The sequence below is a fragment of the Macrobrachium rosenbergii genome, chromosome 17 (assembly GCF_040412425.1).
Source record: "Macrobrachium rosenbergii isolate ZJJX-2024 chromosome 17, ASM4041242v1, whole genome shotgun sequence".
Classification (NCBI taxonomy): domain Eukaryota; kingdom Metazoa; phylum Arthropoda; class Malacostraca; order Decapoda; family Palaemonidae; genus Macrobrachium; species Macrobrachium rosenbergii.
Genome location: NC_089757.1, coordinates 34,995,765 through 35,022,812, shown reverse-complemented (window position 1 = coordinate 35,022,812; position 27,048 = coordinate 34,995,765). Strand labels below are relative to the sequence as shown.

The 27,048-nt window shown below is 36.1% G+C and overlaps 1 protein-coding gene across 1 annotated transcript in view; it reads right to left on the bottom strand.

Annotated features, from left to right (window-relative positions):
• Nucleotides 1-214: 214 nt before the first annotated feature.
• Nucleotides 215-27,048, bottom strand: part of LOC136847851 (homeobox protein Hox-A7-like) — a 33,914-nt gene continuing 7,080 nt past the window's right edge. Inside the window, exons 2-3 of the mRNA XM_067119832.1 lie at nucleotides 7,933-8,802; nucleotides 215-3,489 (exon numbers count right to left, since the gene is read on the bottom strand). Coding sequence (XP_066975933.1) covers nucleotides 3,164-3,489; nucleotides 7,933-8,560 — 954 coding nt within the window. The 5' untranslated portion in view covers nucleotides 8,561-8,802 and the 3' untranslated portion in view covers nucleotides 215-3,163. The remainder of the gene's footprint in view (nucleotides 3,490-7,932; nucleotides 8,803-27,048) is intronic.

Genomic DNA, 27,048 nt, shown 5'->3' with positions numbered 1-27,048 from the left:
TAATTTCTCGTTATAGGCTAATTGCCATCTACGTACAGTCGAGTGTCTTCCAATCATAAAGCAGTTTTAAGATACTTGTTAAATAACTATGATATAATAAAATGAAACGTAAAACAACCGCAGACGTGTGCGGACGAAGAGAGCTTTCCCTTAACACTAACATTTAAATGTTAAATAAAACATAAAAAAGTTAACAGGAGTTTAAAAAAAAACATTCGCGGTGATATATCTTTAATAGGATATATACATACAAAAATATCATTGTAAATATAAGCACAACCATGAGAATATAAGCAACAGTCGTTTCGACTCTGCCACCCCCTTGAATAACACCTGAACGGAAAGTCTTATAATAAATTGTGAGGTAGAAAAGGAACTTTATTTGAATTTTTTCAGAAAAACTGGCGTATGTTGACACGAATCACTTACAGGGAGCTGAAGGAAGCCAAGAACTGTAACGTGTCACTGAGCAAACAAATTAACTAATTGTATATTATAATTGTCGAAAAACATAAAAAAAAAAATGGCATACCTAAGGCTGACTGCGGTCTCCTACTGACACGAAATTTCCTGCAGCTTTTTAACAGTTTGGTTTATTGAAAATTGCAACTAATTTTATGGCATTAGTAATTCGGACAATACTAAGCTTATAGACAATCGCTACCACTTATTCTCTCCCTTAACAAGGGTGAGGACGTTAAAATAAATCAACTAATTGTATATTATCACTGGAAGAAAACAAAAAATGCCATATCCTAGGCTGACTGCTGTCTCCTACTGACACATGAAATTTACTGCAGTTTTTTAACAATTTGATTTATACGAAATTACAATAAATTGTGCGCCATTAGTAATTCGGACAATACTCAGCTTACCAGACAACCGTTACCACTTATTCTCTCCTTAACAAGGGTGAGGACGTTAAAAAGAAATTATTTTGAAAACTGACTCATAAAACATGTAGCTCTACACTTCAGATCTTATAACTGAGTTACTGTAGTTATTGTATGCACCGTCCAGTTAAAATATATGAGAGAGAGAGAGAGAGAGAGAGAGAGAGAGAGAGAGAGAGAGAGAGAGAGAGAGAGAGAGAGAGAGAGAGAGAGAGAGCGCATTATCGCGCTGTACCAGAACAAACCAAATCCATATTCTGATAATCATATTAAGATGTTAGTTTTTTTTCATAGCAAGATGTTTCCCCTACAAATTTAAATTGCAAAATTTATTAACTAAACTCTTGCTTCTATTCCCGCCCCGGCCATTCAGTCAGAAATCAAGTTCTAAAAAGGTCTCGACATTCCTTTTACATGTTTACATAATGCCACCTATCCTAAACTGAAGATTAATTTCACACTGTAACAGACATGCTAAGCTTAAGGTTTGCTTCTTGCAATCAGTTAAATTCACTATATCACCTGACATTCACTTTAATAATGGTTGTAAGTCTGTTGCAGCAAACTGGCATTTTTTTTGCGTTTATGCCATGGAATAAAGTTGCTTATGACAATTTCAAAATTATTAATATTTTTTTTAAGTAAAAAGCTTTCGTGTACAGCTTTAGAAACCAATAGAAGCGATGTGATTTTTCTGAGGTACTAAATGTTCCAGAAGATTTTGGAAATTTTTAAAAATCTTACTGTTATTACTAAGCACAAATTCTATTTAAAATTTAGCAACAAGACCAATTTACCTTGAATTTAAGATACATCCTAGCAAATCGCACTATCAATATTAAAAAAAAATGATCTACATCACAATACTCCCCAACAATACACCGAACGATACCTGTAACTGCAATACTCACAAGTCGAAATTCTGACTTTCTCTCTCCCCCACTCTCTCTCTCTCTCTCTTTCTCTGTCAGGACAATGTTTCCACTACAGGCGCCACAAATCTACTAGCTGACTGCGAGATACAAGAGGCCCCAAAAGCCTACCAGAAAATTAATTTTACAACAGCCCAAGGGCCCTGGAATCCATTTATTGCCCCGGCCTACACCATTTACATGCCCGGCTCGTACCCAGCCAGCATCCTGAAGCATTTAAGTCCGAGGTCCTTAATTGAAAAATAATGAATGGCCCGACTATAGGAAAGGAACGTTTATGGTCCAACACACACCATCGACAGATGTTATTGTCAGGCATGGAGAGAGAGAGAGAGAGAGAGAGAGAGAGAGAGAGAGAGAGAGAGAGAGAGAGAGAATTTGATATTATATTATGAAAAGTGATAACTGAGAGAGAGAGAGAGAGAGAGAGAGAGAGAGAGAGAGAGAGAGAGAGAGAGAGAGAGAGAGAGAAATATGATATTATGCACTGAAAAGTAATAACTGGGAGAGAGGGAGAGAGAGAGAAAATGGGAATGTGCCACTAAACGAACATACAAATCTGAAACCAAATAAGAAATAAAACAGTAATTCTAAATTTTTTTTACAAATACTGTATAGATAAGAAACTGATTAAAAGCCTTCGATATTTTATTTTACACATACTGGAGGCGGTAAGCAAGTATAAAAAGCCTTTCATATTTTTCTTTTTTATAAAGTTTTGAAATAATCTTGAAAATGTCACTGAAACGTTGCAAGTGATACCAAACTGTCTGAACAAAAGCCACTGATCAGAATGGGATTGCATTAAGCTTGAAATCTTAAGTGCAGTAATTCCCAAGAATAGAGAATATATACAGACGTATTTTCCAAAGAAGTGAATTATACCTTATATAACCACACTGAAGTACACAGATACTCCTCATATTTTTATGATATATAAATTATAAAATGCAGTTCCATTTCAGATTCAGTGTGAGAATATAACTAAATAAAGTGTTCCTCAAGTGTTATGTAAACATATATAGCCTGCTCTGAAAAATATTGCACTTCTACATGTAATAATAATAAGATTCCCAGAGAAGGTACCAGTATCTTTATTTATAACTTGTTTATTTGTATATATAAATAAATCAGCTATACCCTTGTGTTAAAAGTCAACAAGGGGTCAATAATTGGTCTATAAACTTATATATATATACCTATATGTACATATATATATATATATATATATATATATATATATATATATATATATATATATATATATATATATATATATATATATATATTACACGCATACATCCATACATATATACGGGCCCTTGCAAAAGTAATTTTTTAAGTAGCTATCAATGGCTTTATATCTTGAGTAAAGGTGTGTTCACTGGCTGCCGGAACATTCGGCAGCACGACTTTCTGCTCCGGCACTTCACTCGTCTCCTCTGCTCCCTCGGAGCCTACCTTCGGCTCCTTCTTCGCCTTCATCCTCCTGTTCTGGAACCAGATCTTGATCTGTCGCTCCGTCAGGGCCAGGCTGTGGGCGATTTCGATTCTCCTCCGACGGGTGAGGTAGCGGTTGTAGTGGAATTCCTTCTCCAGCTCCAGAGTCTGGAATCTGGTGTAGGTCTGGCGCGTTCGTTTGGGACCTGCGGCGGATTCCTGACCTGTGGTTGAAGAGGGAGTTTTATAATATACAGAAAAGCATCTGTCATCAATCTACACATGTAAAATAGACTAAACGCTGCCGTAGGCAGCTCGTATCATAATTATAACTTTGACTGTTTCTTTCTGAGGTGTATCGTCACACTACAGGCGCCGGAATCTAAACCTGTTGTTGGAAAGGAAATTTTACAATATACAAAAAAACATCTGTCATTAATCTACACATGTAAAATAGACAGAAAACGGACGTGGGCATCTTGTATTCAGTTCTTAACTTTTACTGTTTCTTCCTTAATTGTATCATCATACTTCACAGGCGCCTCTGTGGTTGGAGAGGAAGTTTTACAATATATGAACAAACATCTGTCTTTAACCCAGATATGTAAAATAGTCTAAATACTGACGTAGGTAGCTTGTAACAAAACAATAACTTTTACTGTTTCTTTCTGAATTGTATCGTCACACTACACGCGCCGGATTCCTGACCTTTGTTTGGAAAGGGAGCTTTACAATATACATTAAAACATCTGTCTTTAACTTACACATGTAAAATAGACAAAATTTTGATGTAGGTATATTGTATTAAAATTATTATTTTTTTTTTTTACAGACTTTACAGGCGCCGGATTCCTGAGCTGTGCTGTGGTTGGAAAGGGAGTTTTATAATATACAGCAAAGCATCTGTCTTTAATCTAGACGTGTAAAATGGACAAAATACTGGTGTAGGCAGCTTGTTTTACTGCAATAACTTTCTACTGTTTCTTTTTTTACAGGTTTTATAGGCTCAGGATTCCTGACGTGTGATTAGAAAAAAAGCATAGCAGGAGACAGTGAAACATGGGCGTTTAACCTGGCCATGTAAAATGGACAAAACACTGACAAACAACTTTCGCAAAAAAAAAAAATAAATAAATAAATGTTGCTGGGAATAAGCAAAAGTTGAAAGATATGAATTTAGAGCAAAACAATATTAAAGTTCACAGGATTCTACTTGACCACCTTTATTCATAAACATAAAAAAAATATAATTTGAAAAGAAGATTAAAATGTAAAATGAATTTCTAAACTGCACGATTTTTATTATCAAACTGATTCCCCCTCCAAAGTTTTACATGGGTTGGAATAAAAAATATTTTGAAATAAGCCAAAATAAAATTTTCAATATTATTCCCAGACAAATATGAAGAACCCAGTATCAAAATATGTCTCATGCATTTATAAACGCCTGGATGAATTCTGTAGTCCTGAGCAAATGCAAGTCTGTCGTTGAGATGTATAAACAGCAAAGAAACACTTTAATATAGATGACAATTCTGCTCTAAAGTGGAGGGCTGCAGTATCTGCAAAAATACAAAACTGAGAAAAATGGTAGATACTGCAGTTTTCCCTCGCCTTACCACTGATTTTCCTGATACTGCAAATGGAACATCCTAAATAAAGCACTGAAGAATCCTTCTGAAACTACAGTAGCTTGTGTATTGGTGTTTCACGAGCCCAACAGGTGGCATATCTCAATTAAAAAAATTTTGCAGATACTGCTGTTTTCCATTTTAGGGCAGAATTCTAACTTAAGCAGCCTGTGTTTACAAGTGAATACTTATATCTGAAATTAGTCTGCTAATCTATTCACTGGCTTACACTGTTAAACAGATAATGTACAAAACTGATAACTCGCCGCTTGAAAATTATAGAAGTAACGAGGCTTATTAGAGAGAGAGAGAGAGAGAGAGAGAGAGAGAGAGAGAGAGAGAGAGAGAGAGAGAGAGAGAGAAAGAGAGAGAGAGAGAGAGAGAAAGAGAGAGAGATTAAACATACCCTGAATACATCAATTTAATGTTTTTATTCCAGTCTTGAAGTAGGGAAAGAAATAATTCAATAACTTATCATCTAAATCATTCATTGCCGGTAAATACTATCAATTTTTAAAATTGATCATTTCAAGCTTGGAAAATATTGCAGTGGTGAGGGTTATTTGGAGAGAGGGAGAGAGAAAGAGAGAGAGAGAATGGTTAATTTTACCTAACTGCAATAAAAGTTAAATTTACATTAAGGAGTTATCGCAAATAATTCACGATTCTTGTCATCCCATTACATTAATTATTATTTATAATGCAAGATAAAGATTCCTTGATCTCTAACAGAAAATATAAGAAAACTGTACCCTTTTTCACGTGTCTTCGAGACTAACCCAAAACTTCTCGGTACTCTCCAGAGTGGTTAAGTATCTGTTCCTAATCTTCAAATTCATTCCTCAAACCACGTCCACCATACAGAAGGATACCATACTTACAGACAATGGGAAATGTACACACGACATTACGGCAGTCTTAGAATAACCCAACTGACAGGTACAACTCGCAATTTAACCGTCTGAAAAATGTGTCCCAAAAGTATGCCAAATATGCTAATTTCCCTCATTATAGCCTTACCGACCTGTCTACCAACCTGGTCACAACACCCAGCTGACACCTAACCAACGCCCCACCTTCCGTAGTTTCTATGAAATGCATGAGGATGTCATCTGGAACACTTGAAGGCCTCTTTTATTGAATTTATTAATTGGTTCTGTATTCTGTACTCAGTGCAAAATGGGAATACAGCACCATGACAACTGGTATACAAATATGCTGTATAGTGAGTTCTAAAAAAATAGAAATATCTTATTTCAAAATTAATACATTTGATGGAACACAAAAAGAGTAAATGTACAGAGTAAAATACAACAGGAATAATACAAAAAACAATGGCTAACCAACACGAAACTAGTCCAACATTATTTGTCTGACCAGACCATCTAAGTGTGTCAAGGATTATCACCAATATAAAATATTGGGATTGTTGTCAAGGATCCTTTATTATTTAATATTTTTATCATTGCCAATCATCATCCTCATCACTATCATCATTATTTGCACAGAAACCCATTAAAATAATCATACCTGTTTTCTCTCTTTAACAACCACTATGCCCATTACGACGATTAAGTAACTACAATGACATATTCTACCTGGCAAAACAAGGTTAACAACATATAATGCAATCTCTCTCTCCTGTCGACCAATCAAACATTGAAAAAAAGGTCACGAATGACCTAAAAGCAAAAAGGTCAGCATCCGTATTTTCTAACTCCCCCTCTTTGATATCAACAAAGAATCCGACCCTCAAATACGCCAAAACACCTGAAGTATTTGGCCTTACGTCGAGGTAAATGTTTGAGAACCACCCCGTAATTTGGGGCCCCACGCTCTTGGCCCGTCCTGCCGCAAAAGTGTCATTGTAAACAGCAGCACTAGTAGTAGTAGTGGTAGAAGGGATTTGCCTTTGAAACGGCTCCCAAAACCACCATCGTCATCTCAGCTGGTGAGCATCTGTAAGTTACCCCTGAACCCTCGAACACCCGTCTACTACACCCCACCCTCCCTCCCCCTATCCAGGGCTCTTACCCTCCTCCCCTTCCAACTTTTTCCCCCCTCGACGACCATTCCGTTCTCTATCGTATTGGCAGATCCACTACATCTGCTTCTTTCTATATGTTAAACAGTTACATATACTTTGGTAAAAATGGGACCAGTTGACTGAATAAAGCCCTTTAAGAAAACCCTTTTTTTTATTTTGCTGAGTAGCCAATAATTACAACATTAAACATTTTATAAAGTCAGGTTTTAATCTACAATAAATCCTTATATACTAATGAGAGAGAGAGAGAGAGAGAGAGAGAGAGAGAGAGAGAGAGAGAGAGAGAGAGAGAGAGAGAGAGAGACGGAATACGTTTCAATTTGCTCCATTCACGTTTATAAAACCTTTCCCTTCGCCACAAGTCTCAGAAAAAAAAACATTCGATCCTTAAGAACGCACATCTTTAATTATTTACTTAATTCATCGGTGTTCGGGTGTATCGTACATATTCAGGACAGACATAATCTCCGTCAGACTACTATAGATAATTATCAACGTGCATAAGCAAATCTACGGTGCCCCGCGTATAGTTTTAATATCTGGAACATTAATTACTGTGCAAAATGGTTCCTCATTCTAATCAGACTTAACTGTTCTTCCTTGATCTACAGACCATCCATAAAATAACTAACCAACAAAAGAACTGCAATCATCAATATAACTCTCTGACAGACCTCGTGTACAGAGAAACATAAAATATTCACGGATGGACAGAACCTCCTTGGCGGAGATGACTTGAAAAGGTACAACTTGAAAAGGTAAACAGGTAAAACTTAAAAAGGTAAAACTGAACAGGTAAAACTCAAAAAGGTAAAACTTGAAAAGGTAAAACTAAAATAGATAAGACTTGAAAAGGTAAGACTTGAAAAGGTAAGACTTGAAAAGGTAAGACTTGAAAAGGTAAGACTTAAATAAGTAAGACTTTAAAAGGTAAAGCCTGAGAAGGTAAAACTTAAACGGTTAAGAATTCAAAAGGCAAAAAAACTAACCTGCTGGATAGGCCTTCACCCACTGGTAAAACTGCGCGGGGGACTGAGTCTTCGACGTGTAAGGCTGCATCAAGGCGTCCGGAGTCCCCGAGTAAGTCAAATTGAAAGTGTCGGGCGAACTGAAAGAACAGGGCGCTACTGCAGGAGGCGCCGCCGCAGGAGAGGTCACTCCCGACGAAGGAATATCACTGTTATTATAAGCGTTTATCTTCGACGACACGGCGAAGTCACTACTGTTCACGGGCGGCGTTCTCGACAAAGGCACTGCTGCTGGGTGACAGGGCACTGAGAAAGGCGACGATGATAAGGCGGTCTGGTCGTGTAGAGTCGTCGTAAGGGCGTCGTAATAGTGGTGGTGGGAGGTGTTGTCGTAGGTGGAGGGGCAGGTGAATGCATTCTGTTCGTAGGAGGAGGAGGAGGAGGAGTTGGAGGTCGAGGTCTTCTGGTCCAAATTATTCGAATACGAGGAATAAAATCGAAAGCCCTGCATGGAGTTATACTGCTGGTAGGCCTGGGTATTTTCCGCGTAGCTTCCCGGGTACTTCGTGCCCTCCAGGTAGGCGTACTGCCCCTGGGAGGAGGCATTCCAACCCGCAGAAGTCGGAGTGTCGGCGAAATAAGCGCTCATGACAGCGTTCGGGCGACAGATGATGGTCGTACTGATAGGCCTATACAGAACCAAGGCCTACTGCACTTCGCTATTATCAAGGGGTGGTCACGTGACCCCGATGGACCAATCAGCTCTCACTCTCTCTAAAAGCCCCCGACGTGTGCATAGACTGACCCAGGGGACGTGCATAGAGCACCACCATCAGATTCCACTTCTTTTCTTTTCCTTTTCTTTTCTATTCAATTTCATCTTTCTGGAATCTGGAGGACGATTAACATTAGGTCTGAAAACAAACCTGGAACTTTCTTTTTAACAAATTCAGGATGAAAAAACTTGTTAATTGAAGAAAACAATTAGGTTTATAATTGTCAAACTGTAATCTCTGTTTAATTCACACGTTTTCAAAAAATTTTAAAATCCAATCCACGAGTTTTTTTAACTTAACTACCAAATTTTACCACGAGGATTTTCAAAATCATCTACCACAGGTATTTTCCAAATTAACCCTAACCATGGCATACATCAATTTGGAAAAAACTAGCAAACTAGTTATTTTGAAATATGAAAAGGAGGAACCAGTAATTCGACAAATGATTGTACTGTACAATACAGTTCAAGGCAAATAAACAGTATATGTATACATACAAACATACATGACAATACAATGATTCAGGGATTTTACAATGAATAACACTATGATGAACGAACAATGTTAGACAATGCAGAAAGCATTTAAGTTATGGCATCAGAAACTATCACAGAAATATAATTTAAAACAAGAAAATGTCACAATCCTCGATGAATAAACACTCCTTGAGACCTTCAATTAAAAAAATAATGACATAACTCACATAATTTATATAATTTTTGTAATTCATATAGCTGATATAACTGATATAATTAAAAACTAGTAAAAGCACAGACAAAGGAATAAACCCATCCAAACTACATAGGGACAACAATGGTTGGGGGTGGGGTGTTGGTAAGGGGGTGAGTAAGGGTAAGGGTTGGGTAGTGGGGAAAGGGGGAAGGGGAGGGGGAGGATATATGAAAGGGGGAGAAAAGCGTCGATGAGAAAAGAGGGCAAAGGGAGAGATTAAGAACTTGGGCTCTGGCAGGCCTTTCCTCCCACACTATAGAGGGAGGGAAGGAGGGAGGGAGAGAAAGAGAAAGAAAGAAAGGGGGAAGGGAAGGGTGTAGGGGGTGAGAAGGACCAACCCCACCACATTTATTCCCCATTCTTCTGTTTCCCCCTTCCACCCATATTTATGGGTTCTTTTTCGGTCCTGGAAAGATGGTGATGGTTTCTGCAAGCAATCCTAAGATATACTTTTCAATCCTCCCTTTTTTTATTTAAAAAATATTGATTATCATTCCATAAGTCCTTCGAGATTCGTCAAAGTCACTCATCTTTTATACACCCCTGCATATGGCAAGAGTTTCCCATGGAATGGCCACGAAAACTACAGTAGACGTAGACACGAGCCCCCGGGAAGGGAGAACACGCTTCCTGGATCCACTCATATTAATCAACATCAGAAATGTGCATTTTATTTGGTGGCTGATTTTGACGTCTCGTCCCCTCCCTACCACACCTCTCCCCCCCCCCAAAATAGAGAAAAATCACTATCAAAGAATTTCAGGCTTATTTAAACTGAATGAAACTGACGAGATCAGTGTCAAAATGTTTCGATTTTTCTCAATTATATTTTTCGACAGTTTACATTGGAATCATGTAAATGTCACACAGAACAACTGCAGAACTTTTTTTAATTTGTAAAAACTTTTTCTATTTGTAAAAATCTTGATTTTGGAGATTATGGAAACTTCCACTTCGTTTTTATTACGGATCAAGAAAAAAAAAATCATTTGAATACGCGTGTGTGTGCGTGGAGAGAGAGAGAGAGAGAGAGAGAGAGAGAGAGAGAGAGAGAGAGAGAGAGAGAGAGCGCCTACGCAAAAAACCAGAGGCCATGCTTTACTTCTGAGAGCCATAGTTGAATAAATTCCATAAAAAATGGCTTTGGCGAATACATTCCATAATTAAGGACTCTATACTTAACATACTGCCATAGTATAAGATATAATGATGTAAGTCTTTGGTAAGACTTACATATCTACATAAAAAAACCTCAACGACAAAACTAAGCTTCGTCATAAGTGCAGCTAGCTAGTGAGGTCATGTTCTATACTGTACAATAATAATAATAATAATAATAATAATAATAATAATAATAATAATAATAATAATAATAATAATAATAATAATAATGAAAGCTGGCTTCGACACTGCAATTTACAAAAAAAATTATCAATTGAATGTTGTATAGGAAAGGAAAAAATAAAAAAATTTGTTAGTCAACACTCCTCAAATAAAATCTGGATAAAAACAGTTTCATCATCTCTCTCTCTCTCTCTCTCTCTCTCTCTCTCTCTCTCTCTCCTCTCTTCTCTCTCTCTCTCTCACCTTAGTACTCCTTACAAACAACCTCAAACCTGAGTATATGAACTAAGAGGTCCCCCCACAACTCTACCTCAACATGAACCCCCAAAAAAAAAAATAAACCATTGTGTCCCATCTATTTACCATTTTACCAAACTCCGTCGGAGGGTCACAAACGCGATATAAAAAGAAATGTCTCGTTATAATAAGAAATGACTTCATTTCATTACCAGCCCCGACTCTCTCAGACAATGGAGGCGACTCAGCAAGACTCCTGACGTCTGTTTTATCTGTACAGCATTTGAAGTCCTATCAATATTTTTTTGGATAATGATGCTTCGACCACGGAAAGCGTCGAGATCGTATTTCTGAGAAATAGCTTCCAAGCTATATTCATTATTATTATCATTGACTGATAAAGGCGTCAAAAGGATTCTGATATGAGATAAACGCTGGACTGTAGTATTAATAATAATAATAATAATAATAATAATAATAATAATAATAATAATAATAATAATAATAATAATAATAATAATCTTGAATCTCAAGTCGATGGCACCTGTGGGCTTGTTCCATATGAATAGGTTTCATCTTCTGAATAATAATAATAATAATAATAATAATAATAATAATAATAATAATAATAATAATAACAATAATAATAATGCACCTAGTTGAAAGTACTGTACTGTGGAACAGAATAATAGTTGTGTGTATAATAATGATTGTAATTAAGACAATAAAACGAAAGGAATGATATTAAAAATCCTTACTACTGATGAAAGAAATTAACACAATGCTTTTTTTTCTTAAATATCGGAAATATCTTAATTTTAAGGTTTTGGGACCTAAGAACCTTTGAAAAATCAACCAAAATTACATAAACAAGTCCAAGTAAATAATTTTCTAAGCTGCATTTAGCAAGCGTGCCTTACAGGTCGTATATTCTTAGCTCTGGATTGATTATTATTATTATTATTATTATTATTATTATTATTATTATTATGTTATTATTATTATTATTATTATTATTATTATAATTCAGAAGATGAAACCTAATCATATGGAGCAAGACCACCAAAGGGGCCACTGGCTTGATATTCAAGCTTCCAAAGATTATTATTATTATTATTATTATTATTATTATTATTATTATTATTATTATTATTATTATTATTATTAATTATTATTATTATTATTATTATTATTATTATTATCATTATCATTATTATTATTATTATTATTATTATTATTATTATTCAGAAGATGAACCCTATTCATGTGGAACAAGCCCACCAAAGGGGCCATTGACTTGGAAATCAAGCTTCCAAAGAATATGGTGTTCATTAGGAAGAATTAAGAGGAGGTAAGGGGAAATACAGAAAGACGGGTTAACTGGCTTACATGGTGTAAATACAATTAAGTTCATTAATTAAACAATAAAAACTATATATGCTAAAGAGTAAAATAAGTAACTGCTGTAAAAGTAGATAACTAGGACTACTAATTAAAAGAAGAATATCTCACACCGAAATAGCACTTCATGATTGCTTTCTGAAGTTAGACCCTTTCTTACACAGTTCAAAAATTTGATAGCAAGTGTTGTGTCCACCTCCAAAATTTTTCACAGTACCACGCAAAAATGCTCTTCATTATCCTCAACAGCTAGTTTACAGTCGATAACACTTTCTGTACATACAGAGATAACGGCGTTAATGTCATATATCGCTTATCTTTTGATATCAGTATCTTTCCGGACCCATGTCTTCCAAACAAAATGCAATTGTAGTAATGTTTTCCTTTTTTTTAACATTAACTATGATCTATAACTAACTATGATCTATATAATCGTAGGAAAACAACCTGATTGGTATAGGAGGGCCCTGGTTAGGCAATTAACTATTTTAAAACTGAACTTCATGTATTGCTTTGTGTGCATACACAGCAAGAATAATTAATGGGTAGTTTGTTGATAGAAAGTTTGTTGATAAACAGTTGGCGTCCACATATATTTAATGTGGTACGTTTGACATGGTAATGTCCAGTGCCAGTGGTGTTTCTTCTCTCTCTCTCTCTCTCTCTCTCTCTCTCTCTCTCTCTCTCTTTTTACTGTTACTGATGCTTAAGCTAATTTTTCGAAGAAAGGATAATACTTCTTTCAAGTTTCTTGCACCATAGCTCTAGCTTTACCTGACGTATTGTTGATTATTGTCAGATGTTTGATTTATCTTCATTTACGTTGCGTATGTGACATCCATCCTCTTTTTTCATATCAGAGAGTCTAGTCTGCTGGAACTTTGAAGGTCTTTTTAATCTTGTACCATGCGTAAATTCACAATCCTCCAGGATTAGTTTCTACTCTCGTTTATTGTACTATTTTGCCTCGCTTGTTTTGTAGAAAGTCAAGGATGCTGGTCCTCCAGAGACTCATCTAAAATGTCGTATCTTGGTGCTAAGTCCCAGGCTTCTCTGAGATGATGAGGCGAGCGAGAATCCCTTTTTCCTCCTCCCACCTTGATGCTGTGATTCCAAATGAGTTATTTCTATTTTTTTTTTTTTTTGTCATACTTTCTATTCAGTTTTAGTGCAGGAAGACATATTCATTTTCTAATTAACAAGATCTCTTGATTTCTGTATTCATGTATATTTAAATTTGTATGTGTATACGTGCGGACATATTCATAAATGCATGAAAGTACATGCTAAAAGTGATTCCTCCTTTGCGAGAACTTAAACATTTTATTTCAGTGTCTTTAAATGAATATTTTTCTTTACAAGTTATTTTCCCAAGTAGACTGAAACACGTATTTTCGTTTACTCATAACTGATTTTACCTAATAACTGAAACCAAAGCCGAGTTCATTCTTGAGAGCTGTCGACCCGACGAATTTTTCTGGGAAAGGACTAAAAGCCCTCAAGAACCCCCTCCTGAGAAAGGATCGCTCTAGGATCTACATACATCTTACCTTTACACGCTCTCTCTCTCTCTGGCCCCCTCCACCTCCCTAAAATGAGAGATAAACAACCACCTTGACATAAACACGTACGACGAAGACGCCCCTTCCACTCCCCAGACAAGTTTTGTTTGCTCTGCCTTCAGACAAGTTTTGTTTGCTCTGCCTTCAGACAAGTTTTGTTTGCTCCGCCTTCAGACAAGTTTTGTCTGCTCCGCCTTCAGACAAGTTTTGTCTGCTCCGCCTTCAGACAAGTTTTGTCTGCTCCGCCTTCAGACAAGTTTTGTCTGCTCTGCCTTCAGACAGTTTTGTCTGCTCTGCCTTCAGACAAGTTTTTGTCTGTCTGCCTTCAGACAAGTTTTGTCTGCTCTGCCTTCAGACAAGTTTTGTCTGCTCTGCCTTCAGACAAGTTTTGTCTGCTCTGCCTTCAGACAAGTTTTGTCTGCTCTGCCTTCAGACAAGTTTTGTCTGCTCTGCCTTCAGACAAGTTTTGTCTGCTCTGCCTTCAGACAAGTTTTGTCTGCTCTGCCTTCAGACAAGTTTTGTCTGCCCTGCCTTCAGACAAGTTTTGTCTGCCCTGCCTTCAGACAAGTTTTGTCTGCCCTGCCTTCAGACAAGTTTTGTCTGCCCTGCCTTCAGACAAGTTTTGTCTGCCCTGCCTTCAGACAAGTTTTGTCTGCCCTGCCTTCAGACAAGTTTTGCTTGCTCTGCCTTCAGACAAGTTTTGTTTGCTCTGCCTTCGATTCTTTCATGGTCGTAAGCCCTCCGAGTCTCTGCAGATCTGCAGATTCAATGAAATGCAATTAGAACTCCTTGACCACATAGCCAACTCCATTCTTAACCCCCCCTCCCCCTTCCCCCCAACCCCATTATCCTTTCCCAATCAACTCCAAGAGCAACCTTCTTTGATTTACTGCAGTGACTCAATCAAGAAAAATGGGACCGTTGGTTTGCATAAGTGTCGTGTCGTGTCGTGTCGTGTGTGTGTGTGTGTGTGTGTGTGTGTGTGTGTGTGTGTGTGTGTGTGTGTGTGTGTGTGGGAGGCCCAGATGTGTGACCCCTGGTGGGGAGTTTGAGAAAGTAACAGGCACAGTCCTCGTCAAACGGCTCATACGCACGCCATCAGGAATAGAAGAGGGGGTGGGGTGGGGGAGGAGGGATGGAAAAGGACATGGAAGAGAGAAGAAAGGAAAGGGGCGATTCATCAGAGATAGGATTTTGTGTTTCAGTTCATCAATGAACATTCCAGCTTTCCAAGACAAGTCTCCTTACAATCATCACATATAAAGAAAAAGCATTAAAATATTTACTGGATAATTAAAATGATAAAAAATTAGCATATGGAGAGAGAGAGAGAGAGAGAGAGAGAGAGAGAGAGAGAGAGAGAGAGAGAGAGAGAGAGAGAGACCTTCCAATCACTACGAAAAAAACTGAATATTAAAATACTTACTGGAAGATTAAAACAAAAATTATAAACACACGTGGAGAGAGAGAGAGAGAGACCTTGCAATCACTACAAAAAAATTAAATGTTAAAATGCTTACCGGAAGATTAAAACAAAAACAACGAGGACACGCAGAGAGAGAGAGAGAGAGAGAGAGAGAGAGAGAGAGAGAGAGAGAGAGAGAGAGAGAGAGAGAGAGAGAGAGAGACGTCCAAAAAAAAATGCAAACCCTGCGAATTGGTCTGTTAGCAGCTGGGGTCACAACCCTAACACAACATCCCACACCCCCCCTTCCCACCCAAACCCCTAAACAGGCCCTCCCTAGGAGGGAGAGAGAGAGAGAGAGAGAGAGAGAGAGAGAGAGAGAAAGATTCATGCTCCCGAGACCGCTATTGTGACAAGCAGCAGCGGCGGTATCCACACAATGAGTAATGAATAGCAATGGCAACAAACATAAAAGCATATTCCGTCGAGGGACAACGTGTCTATATATATATTTATATATACCCTTCTGTCCTGTAGCCTGATCGACCTCCTCCTCCTCCTCCTCCCCCCTTGGCCAGATCGATAAGGATCACTGAAACGGTCCTCTGGTGAAATGTGTAAACAAGACAAAACAAAATCTATATATATATATATATATATATATATATATATACTATATATATATATATATATATATATATATATATATATATATATATAAATCTATATATATATATATATATATATATATATATATATATATATATATATAAATCTATATATATATATATGTATATATATATATATATATACATATATATATATATATATAGAGTATATATACAGTATATATACATATATATAAATGGATGTGTGTGTGTATGTACAAGAATAACTCTGGAACGCACTGAGCAATTTCAACCAATCTTGGTATACATACAACTTACTATCTGGAAAAGAATACTGTGGGGGTAAGACATGACTGGCACCAAAGGGGGGTGTGTGGGAAGGGGTGACATGTAAAAATAACTGATAACGACAGATATTTGTGCCTAATCCATAGTTTTCAAGGTCGCCGAGATGAATAGTGACACTCCCGATGCCCCTTAAGTCCAAGGTCAGCCCTGATAGGACGGGGGTGTGAGAAGGGGTGAAATATAAAATTTCAAAAATGCTCAGCAATGTGATTGAAGCAACTATCTTAACAAGAAAGTGTGAGAGAGAGAGAGAGAGAGAGAGAGTAGAGGGGCTGTTGGGAGGGGAAAGAGGGAAAGAGTTAGGGGAAAGAGAGAGAGAGAGAAAGAGAGAGAGAGTAGAGGGGCTGTTGGGAGGGGAAAGAGGGGAGAGGATTGAGAGAGAGAGAGAGAGAGAGAGAGAGAGAGAGAGAGAGAGAGAGAGAGTTAATCAGTTCTCATTCAGAGTTTTCCCGGGCAGCGCCGGGTTGTCAGCTAGTACTAAGTAAAATCACAAATGGAAAAAGCTGAAGGGATAAAAAAATGGGTATCTAAAATTCTGGGTCACAGAAAGAAAGATATAAGAAAAGGCATATGTAAGCGCTTATGAAAAAAAAAATTACAATGGCTGAAGGTGGTAAAAAAAAAGAAAAGAGAGTATTTAATATTTGGGGGCATATGAAAGTTGCAAACGATTGTTATAAAAAAAATGCAATGGCTGAATAAGAGATAAAACAAGTAGCATCTATAATTTGGGAACTAATGAAACTTGTATACGCTTGTAAAAAAAAATTACAAAGGATGAAGAAGGGATAAAGAAAAGTCGTATCTAAAATTTGGGGACATGAAAATTGTGTACGCTTGTCATGATGGTTTACCTAAATTCACGGGCCTCATCGCCTTTTAGTAAGTCGTAAGATAAACTCCTACGATTAAATAATGAAATTCCACAAAAAAACTTTGTCTTAATATTTTTCCCCATTCATAAAAATACAAAGATCATTAATAATAATAATAATAACCCTTTAACCTTTTTGCCATATCAATTTTTCCTGTTAACAATCCATCAGATGTAAAAATGTAAAAATACATGCTTGTTAAATTATTAAAACGTTTAAACAATGCATATAGTCGACCCCCGGTGTTTGTGGGGGATGCATATCACTAGCCCCCGCGAATAGCTAAAATCTGCCAATACTTGCAACCCCTATGGAAATACTTATATCTGCCTATTTTGATAGTTCAAAACGCCAAAAAAACTAAAAATGCTTATACCTGAAGATTTTAATAGTTTTCTCACAAAAAGTGCATTTAGTCACGAAAATTATATGAAAATACAGTAATTTGTGAATATTTCTGTATGAAAAATACCGCGAATAGGCAAATTTTCCGTGAATAATGTGTATATACATTCCACAGAGATATCTGCGAATAGCTGAAGCCGCAAATCCAGAACCCCGAAACGGCGGAAGTCCACTGTACAACTTAAGCGTTTCAATTAGCAAAAGAATCCCTGAACTTTTCTTGAGCTCACTTCCACTCTTTGCCTGAATTACTCAGGTTAGTGATTGTTTCAATTGTAAACGCTTGTTATAAAAACAAAATTACAATGGCTGAAGAGGGTATATACCTCTGTGAAAGTGTAACCCGTATGGACACATACAGTTCAGAAGCGGTTAGCTGTTGTAAACCAAATGAAATTCTACTGAATAAGGGGTGTTACAACTGCTTGCCATACATTTTCTGCAAAATCAATTATTAAATTTGCAAAATAAATCTATGGTAATGGTACATAGTGTTTCGGTTTCTTGAACCTGCAACATCTGGAACAAGGGATCCTTCCAAAAAAAATTTATTTTTCATAAACCAAATCCATAAGCTTGTTGCCTGGCATAAGGCCACATTGGTAAAATGTCTCTCAATATCCAGAAAAATGTGTAAGCACTCCTGCTAAGATATGGAAATATAAATAAACCTAACCTACCCAAAAAATTTATTTTTCTGAACAGAACTTGCAAACACCCTTTAAAACCCGATCCTACAGTTTTTTAAATCAGACAGAGAAAAGGAAAATGCATGATAGTGGCCATTTTTAAAGATAAACAAAATAAATAGAAAGTGCTTTGGAAATGCGAGAAATATAGAAAAATAAATACCAAGCGCGAGAGGAAAGTTTGCACTTTGTTGTGTCAATGAAGTGGTCACAACCACACTGCCGATAAAGAGAGTATAGAAGCAACAGAAAATATTGAGAGAAAATTCTCAAAAATATTGAAAATACAACTACTCCACTCACGCTATATCGTATATGCAATTTTTCTGGAGGTAGTTGAAGCTCGCAATAAAGAATCTTGTACCACAGAGCAGGGAGGATTTTTTTTTTACCTTTCTCATTGCACGGTGTAGTCTATTCAACCAAACTGTTAAAATCAGAGGTATGACACGAATTTGTTTTGTCTTCGCATGCTCTCCTATTTGGTTTACTTATTTTTTTTATCTACTTATTGATTTATTCAAATAACAGAATTAGAGAAGTAACGGGGGGGCAGCCGGTCGACGAGTATGTTAGACTCTCACGCTGGAAGTGGCTTGGCCATGTGTATAGAAGACAGGGAATAGTACGAGATACACCAGGGTGGGTTGTCCTTGGCAGAAGAGGTAGAAGTAGGCCAAAGGAGACGTGGTTGAGGACAATGAGGCGGAAAGCAGGAGACGAGTGCTGGGGAGATCTTCAGGAGTTAGCCCAAGACTGAGTGTGGTGGCGTGAGTTCATCGAGGCCCTATGCATCCCCGTGGGTGCCACAGGAAATGACTGAGTGATTGATTTTTTCACCCTTTTATTAATTCTCCACCACGCCATCGAAGATGCTCTGGAGCGCCGCACCTCTAACATCATTTCACTTCAGTTTATTTTGTAGATATCATTAAACATTTTATTTTCGCATTCAACGAGAGTCAACCTTAAACGACACCATAATTAGACTACGCATCGTTGCGGAAGAGACGAAAATGTCCTAACAGTGCCGAAAGACTACAAAGGCTTGTTGCTAATTTCAAACCTCGGAACATCTAATTTCAAGCTGTTTTATAAAAGTCTCAGCAATATTTTAATATTTTGGAAATAATTTTTTGAGTATAAATATGGTTTCAACTACCATCTTAGACATATGACATTTAGGAAAGAAAAATATAACACTGTATGATACATATCCCTTTAATGCAATTTCTATTGAAGTTAATGGAATTATTTGCAGAGAATCTCTTTTTTTTTAGACGAGGTTTAGGATTCAAAGTCTAAATAAATAGGTAAGTCTGAAAATAATGTCAATGACTTCAATACAATTTGCATAAAAGAGAAATTATACCCAAACAGCATATCCCTTAACTATATCAAAGTGTTGACAAAACCTTTATGGTAAAATAAAATCATGTTTTGTTTACATTCTAGTAGAATTGCCAATCGTTTTCAAATAACATTGCTGATTGGTGAACTGCTGTAGGTGAATTCTCCCATGCTCCAGATCGTGCTGGAGCAAAAAAAAAAAAATAATAATAATAAATAATCTTATAATTACTCAGTGAAGGAACACACCTATATAGTCCAAAAAGGTTGGGTCAAAGGTCATTTCGCATAACCCTGCTAAATTCCTGGAAAAATCTAGAGCAATAAACCCAGGTTTCTCAGTTCCCCTCGCCTCTGGGAAGAGCTGACCAGACATGATTAGGAAGAGATAGAAATCCCTCTGGAGAATTCTAAATGTTTTCAAAACATGAGAATTCAAGGATTCCTGGTGTGGCTTCTCCAGAAAAAAAAAAAAGATTCAAGCTGCTACCTACCAGAAAGATAGGAGGAACGCTTTTTAAAACAATATATGCAAGTCTGTCAGCAAATTAATTTGAGATAATTAGGATGCACACCAAGTATCATTGCCTGGGAGAAAGTAGGTACTTTGCATGATCCTCAAAGAAATTAATTTAGTCACAGTTGTAGTGTGAAAAAGTAATTTCTATTTGGTGGGCCTGTGATGTTCTGAAGCAGAGTAGAAATTATAAGAGTTAGGGTAGTAATCAAATATGCAATCAAATCGAATGTTACACCAAACCTGGACAAACACAGGAGATGGAAATGATGTGAATGAGTGATGCAGAGAAAGAAAAATACATACAAAAGAATAAAATGAACAGCACCTACAAGGCCTTAGGACCCATTGAAATGACAGTAAGATGTCTGTGTGTGTGTGTGTGTGTGTATGTGAGTTTGAGAGCAATAAGAATCCTGAGGTGGGATATTGTAGTAAAACGTTTGCAAAGAAAAGAGCAGAAAAAAGTATAACAGTGTTTTTCACAGGCGGTCTCTATCTAAAAACAGTCGTTCGATTTTTCAAGGTTACGAAAGAAATATAAGCTTGACAAATCAGGCTTTAAGAGAAAAAAAAAAAAAAAATTTTAAATCGCTAAACAGAATGGAAGCAAACGCCAACCAGAGGTAGACCGGCAGAAAGGTTTCAAAGATAACCTAAAGAGCTCAGTTTATTTTGCTGGCAAAATAAACAGTAGCTTCAAAACAGACAGGATTCACCCACGAATTTGTTCAAACACTTCGCAGCCAGTCGCTGCTCACTAAAAAAAAAAAAAAAATAACCACACACACACATTTAAAAGCACAAGAGGTGGGGGGCGAGAGAGAAATTTCAGAGAGAAAACCAAACTGATAAAAAAAAAGCAAGCCTCCTGACTGGTTGATTTAGTTGTTATATGCAGAGCAATCGAAACAACAAGAACAAAACCTGAGGACACAGTAGTTGGAAGACCCAGAGTAACCGATTCACAGTAAAGCAGAACAACATAAATAACAATAGATAACTTTCATAAAATACACACCATGTGTTTGCTGGATTTATTTCAAGGTGACCATGAATTATGGTTGGAGAAAACAAGAATACAGTAACTGATTTACATAAAAATTAATAAATAAATCTCATAAAAATTAATAAATAAATATCATAAAAATTAATAAATAAATATCATAAAAATTAATAAATAAATCTCATAAAAATTAATAAATAAATCTCACAGAATACACATCAAGAATTCGCTGCATTTAATCAAGATGACCTCAAACACCATGTAGGCTCTCAAGGCCAGCTTAATCGAACATCAAAAACATGATTTTAAGAGGATAGGGAAATCGACCATTAAAATCTCATATATACCTTTTGCCAAGTCAGTGACTAGTCTAAAATCCGATTAAAAGTTTTGGTCATAAAGGAAATTTTTCTCAACTACTTGCTAATTCCTTAATAATCAGGCCATATGACACACACACACACACAGAGAGAGAGAGAGAGAGAGAGAGAGAGAGAGAGAGAGAGAGAAAATTCGTGGGTTTGGCCAAGGACACACTCCTTTGAGGCTGGGCTACTGACCATCTATTCACAGAACTAAATAATAATAATAATAATGCTCTTAAAGGTTCACAATATAATTGTTAAAGGCTAGAGCAGAATTTTATAAAAGCTTTCGAACCCTTCTCTGGGTTCACCATCATAAGATGAACCCAGAGAAGGGTTCGAAAGTTTTTATAAAATCCTACTTGAGCCTTTAACAATTACATTATTGTGGACAGTTTAGAACATTTATGAACCCTCGTGATATAGAGTTTTTCTCAATAATAATAATAATAATAATAATAATAATAATAATAATAATAATAATAATAATAATAATAATAATAATAATAAGCTCCTTACATCTGAATGAGCAAATACTATTACTCTGACAATTATTATTTTAATATAATAATAAGCACTGCTTACATCTGAATGAGCAAACGCTATTACTCTGACAATTAATAATAATAATAATAATAATAATAATAATAATAATAATAATAATAATAATAATAATAATAATAATAATAATAATAATCACTGCTTACATCTGAATGAGCAAATACTATTATTCTGGCAATTAATAATACTAATAATAATAATAATAATAATACTAATAATAATAATAATAATAATAATAATAATAATAATAAGCACTGCTTACATCTGAATGAGCAAATACTATTACTCTGACAATTAATAATAATAATAATAATAATAATAATAATAATAATAATAATAATAATAATAATAATAATAATAATAATAATAATAATAATAATCACTGCTTACATCTGAATGAGCAAATACCATTACATTGACAATTATCAACATCCTACTTTAGGTATGCAGGCTACCATGATTATCAATTTTACATGAAAACAAAAATCCGGCTATGTTTAAGATAAGCACATATCACTTACGAATGTCAAAACAAGAAATCCTAAATAAAAAAAATAAAAAAACAGTGTTTTGCCAAAAAACAAAAATCTGATTTTTAACAAAATTCAGTCACAGCCAATCTAATTGATCATCCAATAACGGGATACTGGAATCTCTGTGAAAACCTCATATGAAAAAATTTACAATACCTAATTATTCAACAGATTTTTTATAAGCAAAGTTTTGCAATGAAGATCGATATTTACAACTAAACCTCAGATTGACAGAACTCGAGATTCTCTTCATAAATAAATGTAAAACTAGCGACGACTACAACAAGAAAGGCCCCAGAAAATAAACCTAACAAAAACACTCTCTGCTGCTTGTCGCGTGAAACTATGAAGAAGCTTTGTGTGCATAACCACCAATGCTTACATGAACTATTTAAGTACTGACAAGTAAAATCCTTATCATCAACTAAATCGAGGCAGTTTTTAACAAGTCTGACCAGGCGTGTTTGTATCACTGAACGAAATTCCCTCTCACACTAAAAAATATTGTCTAAAATAGAGAAACAATAAGATTTACAAGAGCTATTTGGATGTTACTGACCCCCACCTGTCTGTTTAATATGATTTTTAAATCACTAGAGCCGAAACCAGATTACTGAAGATAATAGGTGTTACAAAGAAACCACAAAAATAAAAATGGCTGTTTAGTTATATCCTTTTAAAATGTAACTGTCTTGTCCTTATAGTTGGTGGGGTGTTTCAGTCGTTAGGTAATACAAGAAAATAGTGTAGATACGGTGGACCCAAAGATGGAAGATTTTCACGAGGTCGAACAGCGACGCAGCAAATATATTTTCGTGGTTGGTCTATTCGACAATATCAGCTTTATGATAACTTTTGGCAACCTTTGGTAGTTCAATTGCAAACAATCATGTAATCAGATGATTTACTTCTCATTCAATTTCTCGACAGAAAAGTATAAGCACTCATGCATTTTTATAATTAGTTCAGCAACATTGCATCCCAAAGTTTTAAATGAATGAAAAAGGATTACATTTCTAACATCTGAAAGTCCGAAGCTTCTTTGGCGCAATCGAGTTTCCTGTACAACGCATAATCAAGGCCACCGAAAATACATTTATCTTTCGGTGGTCTCGGTATAATGTTGTGTGAGCCGCGACCCATGAAACTTTAACCACGGCCCGGTGGTGACCTATCCTCTATCGTTGCAGAAGCACGATTATGGCTAAATTTAACCTTAAGTAAAATAAAAACTACTGAGCCTAGAGGGCTGCAATTTGGTATGTTGGTGATTGGAAGGTGGATGATCAACATATCAATTTGCAGCCCTCTAGCATCAGTCGTTTAGGTCGGACAGGAAAAAGTGCGGACAGAAAAAAGTGCGGACAGAAAAAAGTGCGGACGGACAAACTAAGCAGGCACAACAGTTTTCTTTTACAGAAATCTAAAACGGATGATCGCGTTCGAATTCGTGACTGTATGAAATGGTTGCTAATTTGAAGGTAAGATGTGGTGGCAGGCCCATGACATAAATAAATAAGACAAATTTTTGTAGTCAAAATATGTGAAAAGGTAATAAATGACAATAAATGTGTGGACAAGAGTCAAAAGATACTGTGGGTCCCAGTATCGTTAGCTGTCTTTACCAAGCGCGGGAAAAATGCATAGCTACGAGACAAGTTGTTACACTAGGTATGCTCATTGGTGTTCATTAACAAAATATGGAGGAATGATAAAAATAAATATGGTTGACGAAGGCATAAAAAAAGAGGTATTTTTCTATAAGATTGCTGCTCAGATGCCTCTATTAGAACACAGGTTACAATAACCGAAATATACATCTTAACGCTGACGAAAATACACTAAGATTATTAAACGTTTGGAATTGAGATTTTACATGTTCAATCTCATGATTCCGACTGCATATGTATAACTGAATCATGAAAATATGGAACGTGACGAATATATAAATATAGGCAATACCACGAAGGAAAGTGAAACAGCAGAGTGGTGCCAGACCTTTCGACTGACTGTCCTTTACTTAGCCAAGTAAAGGACAGTATGTCCAAAGGCCTAGCGACACTCCATTGTCTCATATTCCTTCGTGGAATTTCCTTTATTGACTGCATATATGTTTCTCTTAATTAACAGTTAGTACGTGACAGGGAATGTTTTGTAATATTCAGCATATTCCGGTGCATAGGTGAATGCCTGATGTTCTGCGGAGCTCAGCACAGCGTGCCCGAACAAAAGTCCACTTGGATACAGCCATGTGAACGGAAGTGCTCGTCAGCATTTTGCCTCGAACGTTCTAGAAGCTCCGTCCGATTAGAACCCGGAATATGGGTGGCTTGAAGGAGGTGTTCGTACAGTTGTCGGTGATGAAAAGTGGCTTGTGGGGTAATGTTGAGAGCTTTTGTGAAAAGCCATAAAACTCGTGGGTACCTTGGAGATATTATGGATATTGCTATAAGATGTACAACTGGATTTCAGTCTGTACAAAATTTTTCTCAGTGATGAGCAAATTTTAGAAAATAAATATAGTACCTAATCAGTACATACATGTGGTACACAGTACATTAATTGTTTAAGTAAATACTTCCACCCATATATGCTTCAGCAGTTATACTAACATCTAGTTTGGTGTTAAGTATTTTATAAATGTCAAAAGGTCTTTCAATACTTTAAGCATGTCAGATGGCATAATAAATCCATTTTAACCCCAGTCGTTCGTTTTCATGTTATATATATAAAATCAGGTTTTTGCATACGGCAATTCTTAATGACCTAAATATACCTATCCTTTTGGTATAACAACTTGAGATATTTACATGAGTGTGTGTGTGTGTATATATATATTATATATATATATATATATATATATATATATATATATATATATATATATATATATATATATATATATATATATATATATATATATATATATTTATATATATATATATATATATATATATATATATATATATATATATATATATATATATATATATATATATATATATATATATATGTGACTTTCTGGCTCAGCTCAGCAACGATTTACGGTTCCTGATGAATAAGGTTTTTCCACCCCAAAAACCCAACTTAAAAGAGACCTATGGCTATTGTCCCCACCCTCATTATTCATCATTCATCATTATTCATGTCCAGGGATCTGGTCAACACAGCTGCAGATTTAACAATCAGCTGATATTATAATATCCACTGGTGAAGGAAACTAGTGGAGCTTTTAGGATAAGTGGGGGAGGAGCACTGGTGGATTGGGATATATCAATAAGGCAATCAGGCTAAAGGGAAAGTTAAGATGATTAAAAGTAAGAAAAAAAAATATTCATCAGGCAGTATTACTTGTACACACTAAATGCACAGTGCACAGTATTTGAGCAGTAATAATAAGTATCACTTGAGCATGCTAAAGGTACAGTGCACAGTATTTGAGCAATAATGATAAGCATTAACTGAGCTTGCTAAAGGCACGGTGTACAATTTTTGAAGTAATAACAGGCATTACGTGAGCATGCTCAAGGCACAGTGCACAGTATTTGAATAGTACTAAAGGCACTACACAGCATCTGAACCGTAACAAGAAGCATTACTGTACTTGAGCTTCTAAAGGAACAGTGCACAGCATCTGAACAGTAATAAAAAGCTTTTTTAGAGCTTGCTAAATGTACAGTATACAGTATTTGAGCAATAATAGTAAGCATTACTTAAGCATGCTAAAGGTAAAGTGCACAGCATTTGAGCAGTAATAGTAAGTATTACTTAAGCATGCTACAGGCACAGTGTTCAGTATTTGAACAATATTAATAATATAATGCACAATATTTAAACAGGAAGCATTATTGAGCATGCAAAAGGTACACTCCACATTTGAATAATAATAATAATAATAATAATAATAATAATAATAATAATAATAATAATAATAATAATAATAATAATAATAATAATAAGCAAAGGAATAAAACGAAACCACTGTAAAAATGCCCAGTCAGTGTAATTCTAGTAATCTCTCTGCTTTACTCCATGTTACTACAGTTCCCAATTTACACCTGAATTCTTCTTGAACTAGAAATTCTGTTTCTAATTGATGTCTCATTATCTTTTCTCCTTCACTCTCCCACACCTCCCTGTTACATAATGCTCCTCAATTTCCCCTTCCCTTCCCCAGTACAATTCCTCCCCTCTCTTAGGTTTTCCTGCACTCCCCAACTCCTGTGTTCCTAAACCCCCTATTCCCCAATCCTTGTGTTCCCCAACCCCGGTATTCCCAACCCCTGTGTTCCCTAACCCGTGTTCCCCAACCCTTATATTCACCAACCCCTGTGTTCCCCAACCTCCGTGTATCCCAACCCCCGTGTTCCCCAACCTCCGTATTACCCAACCTCCGTAT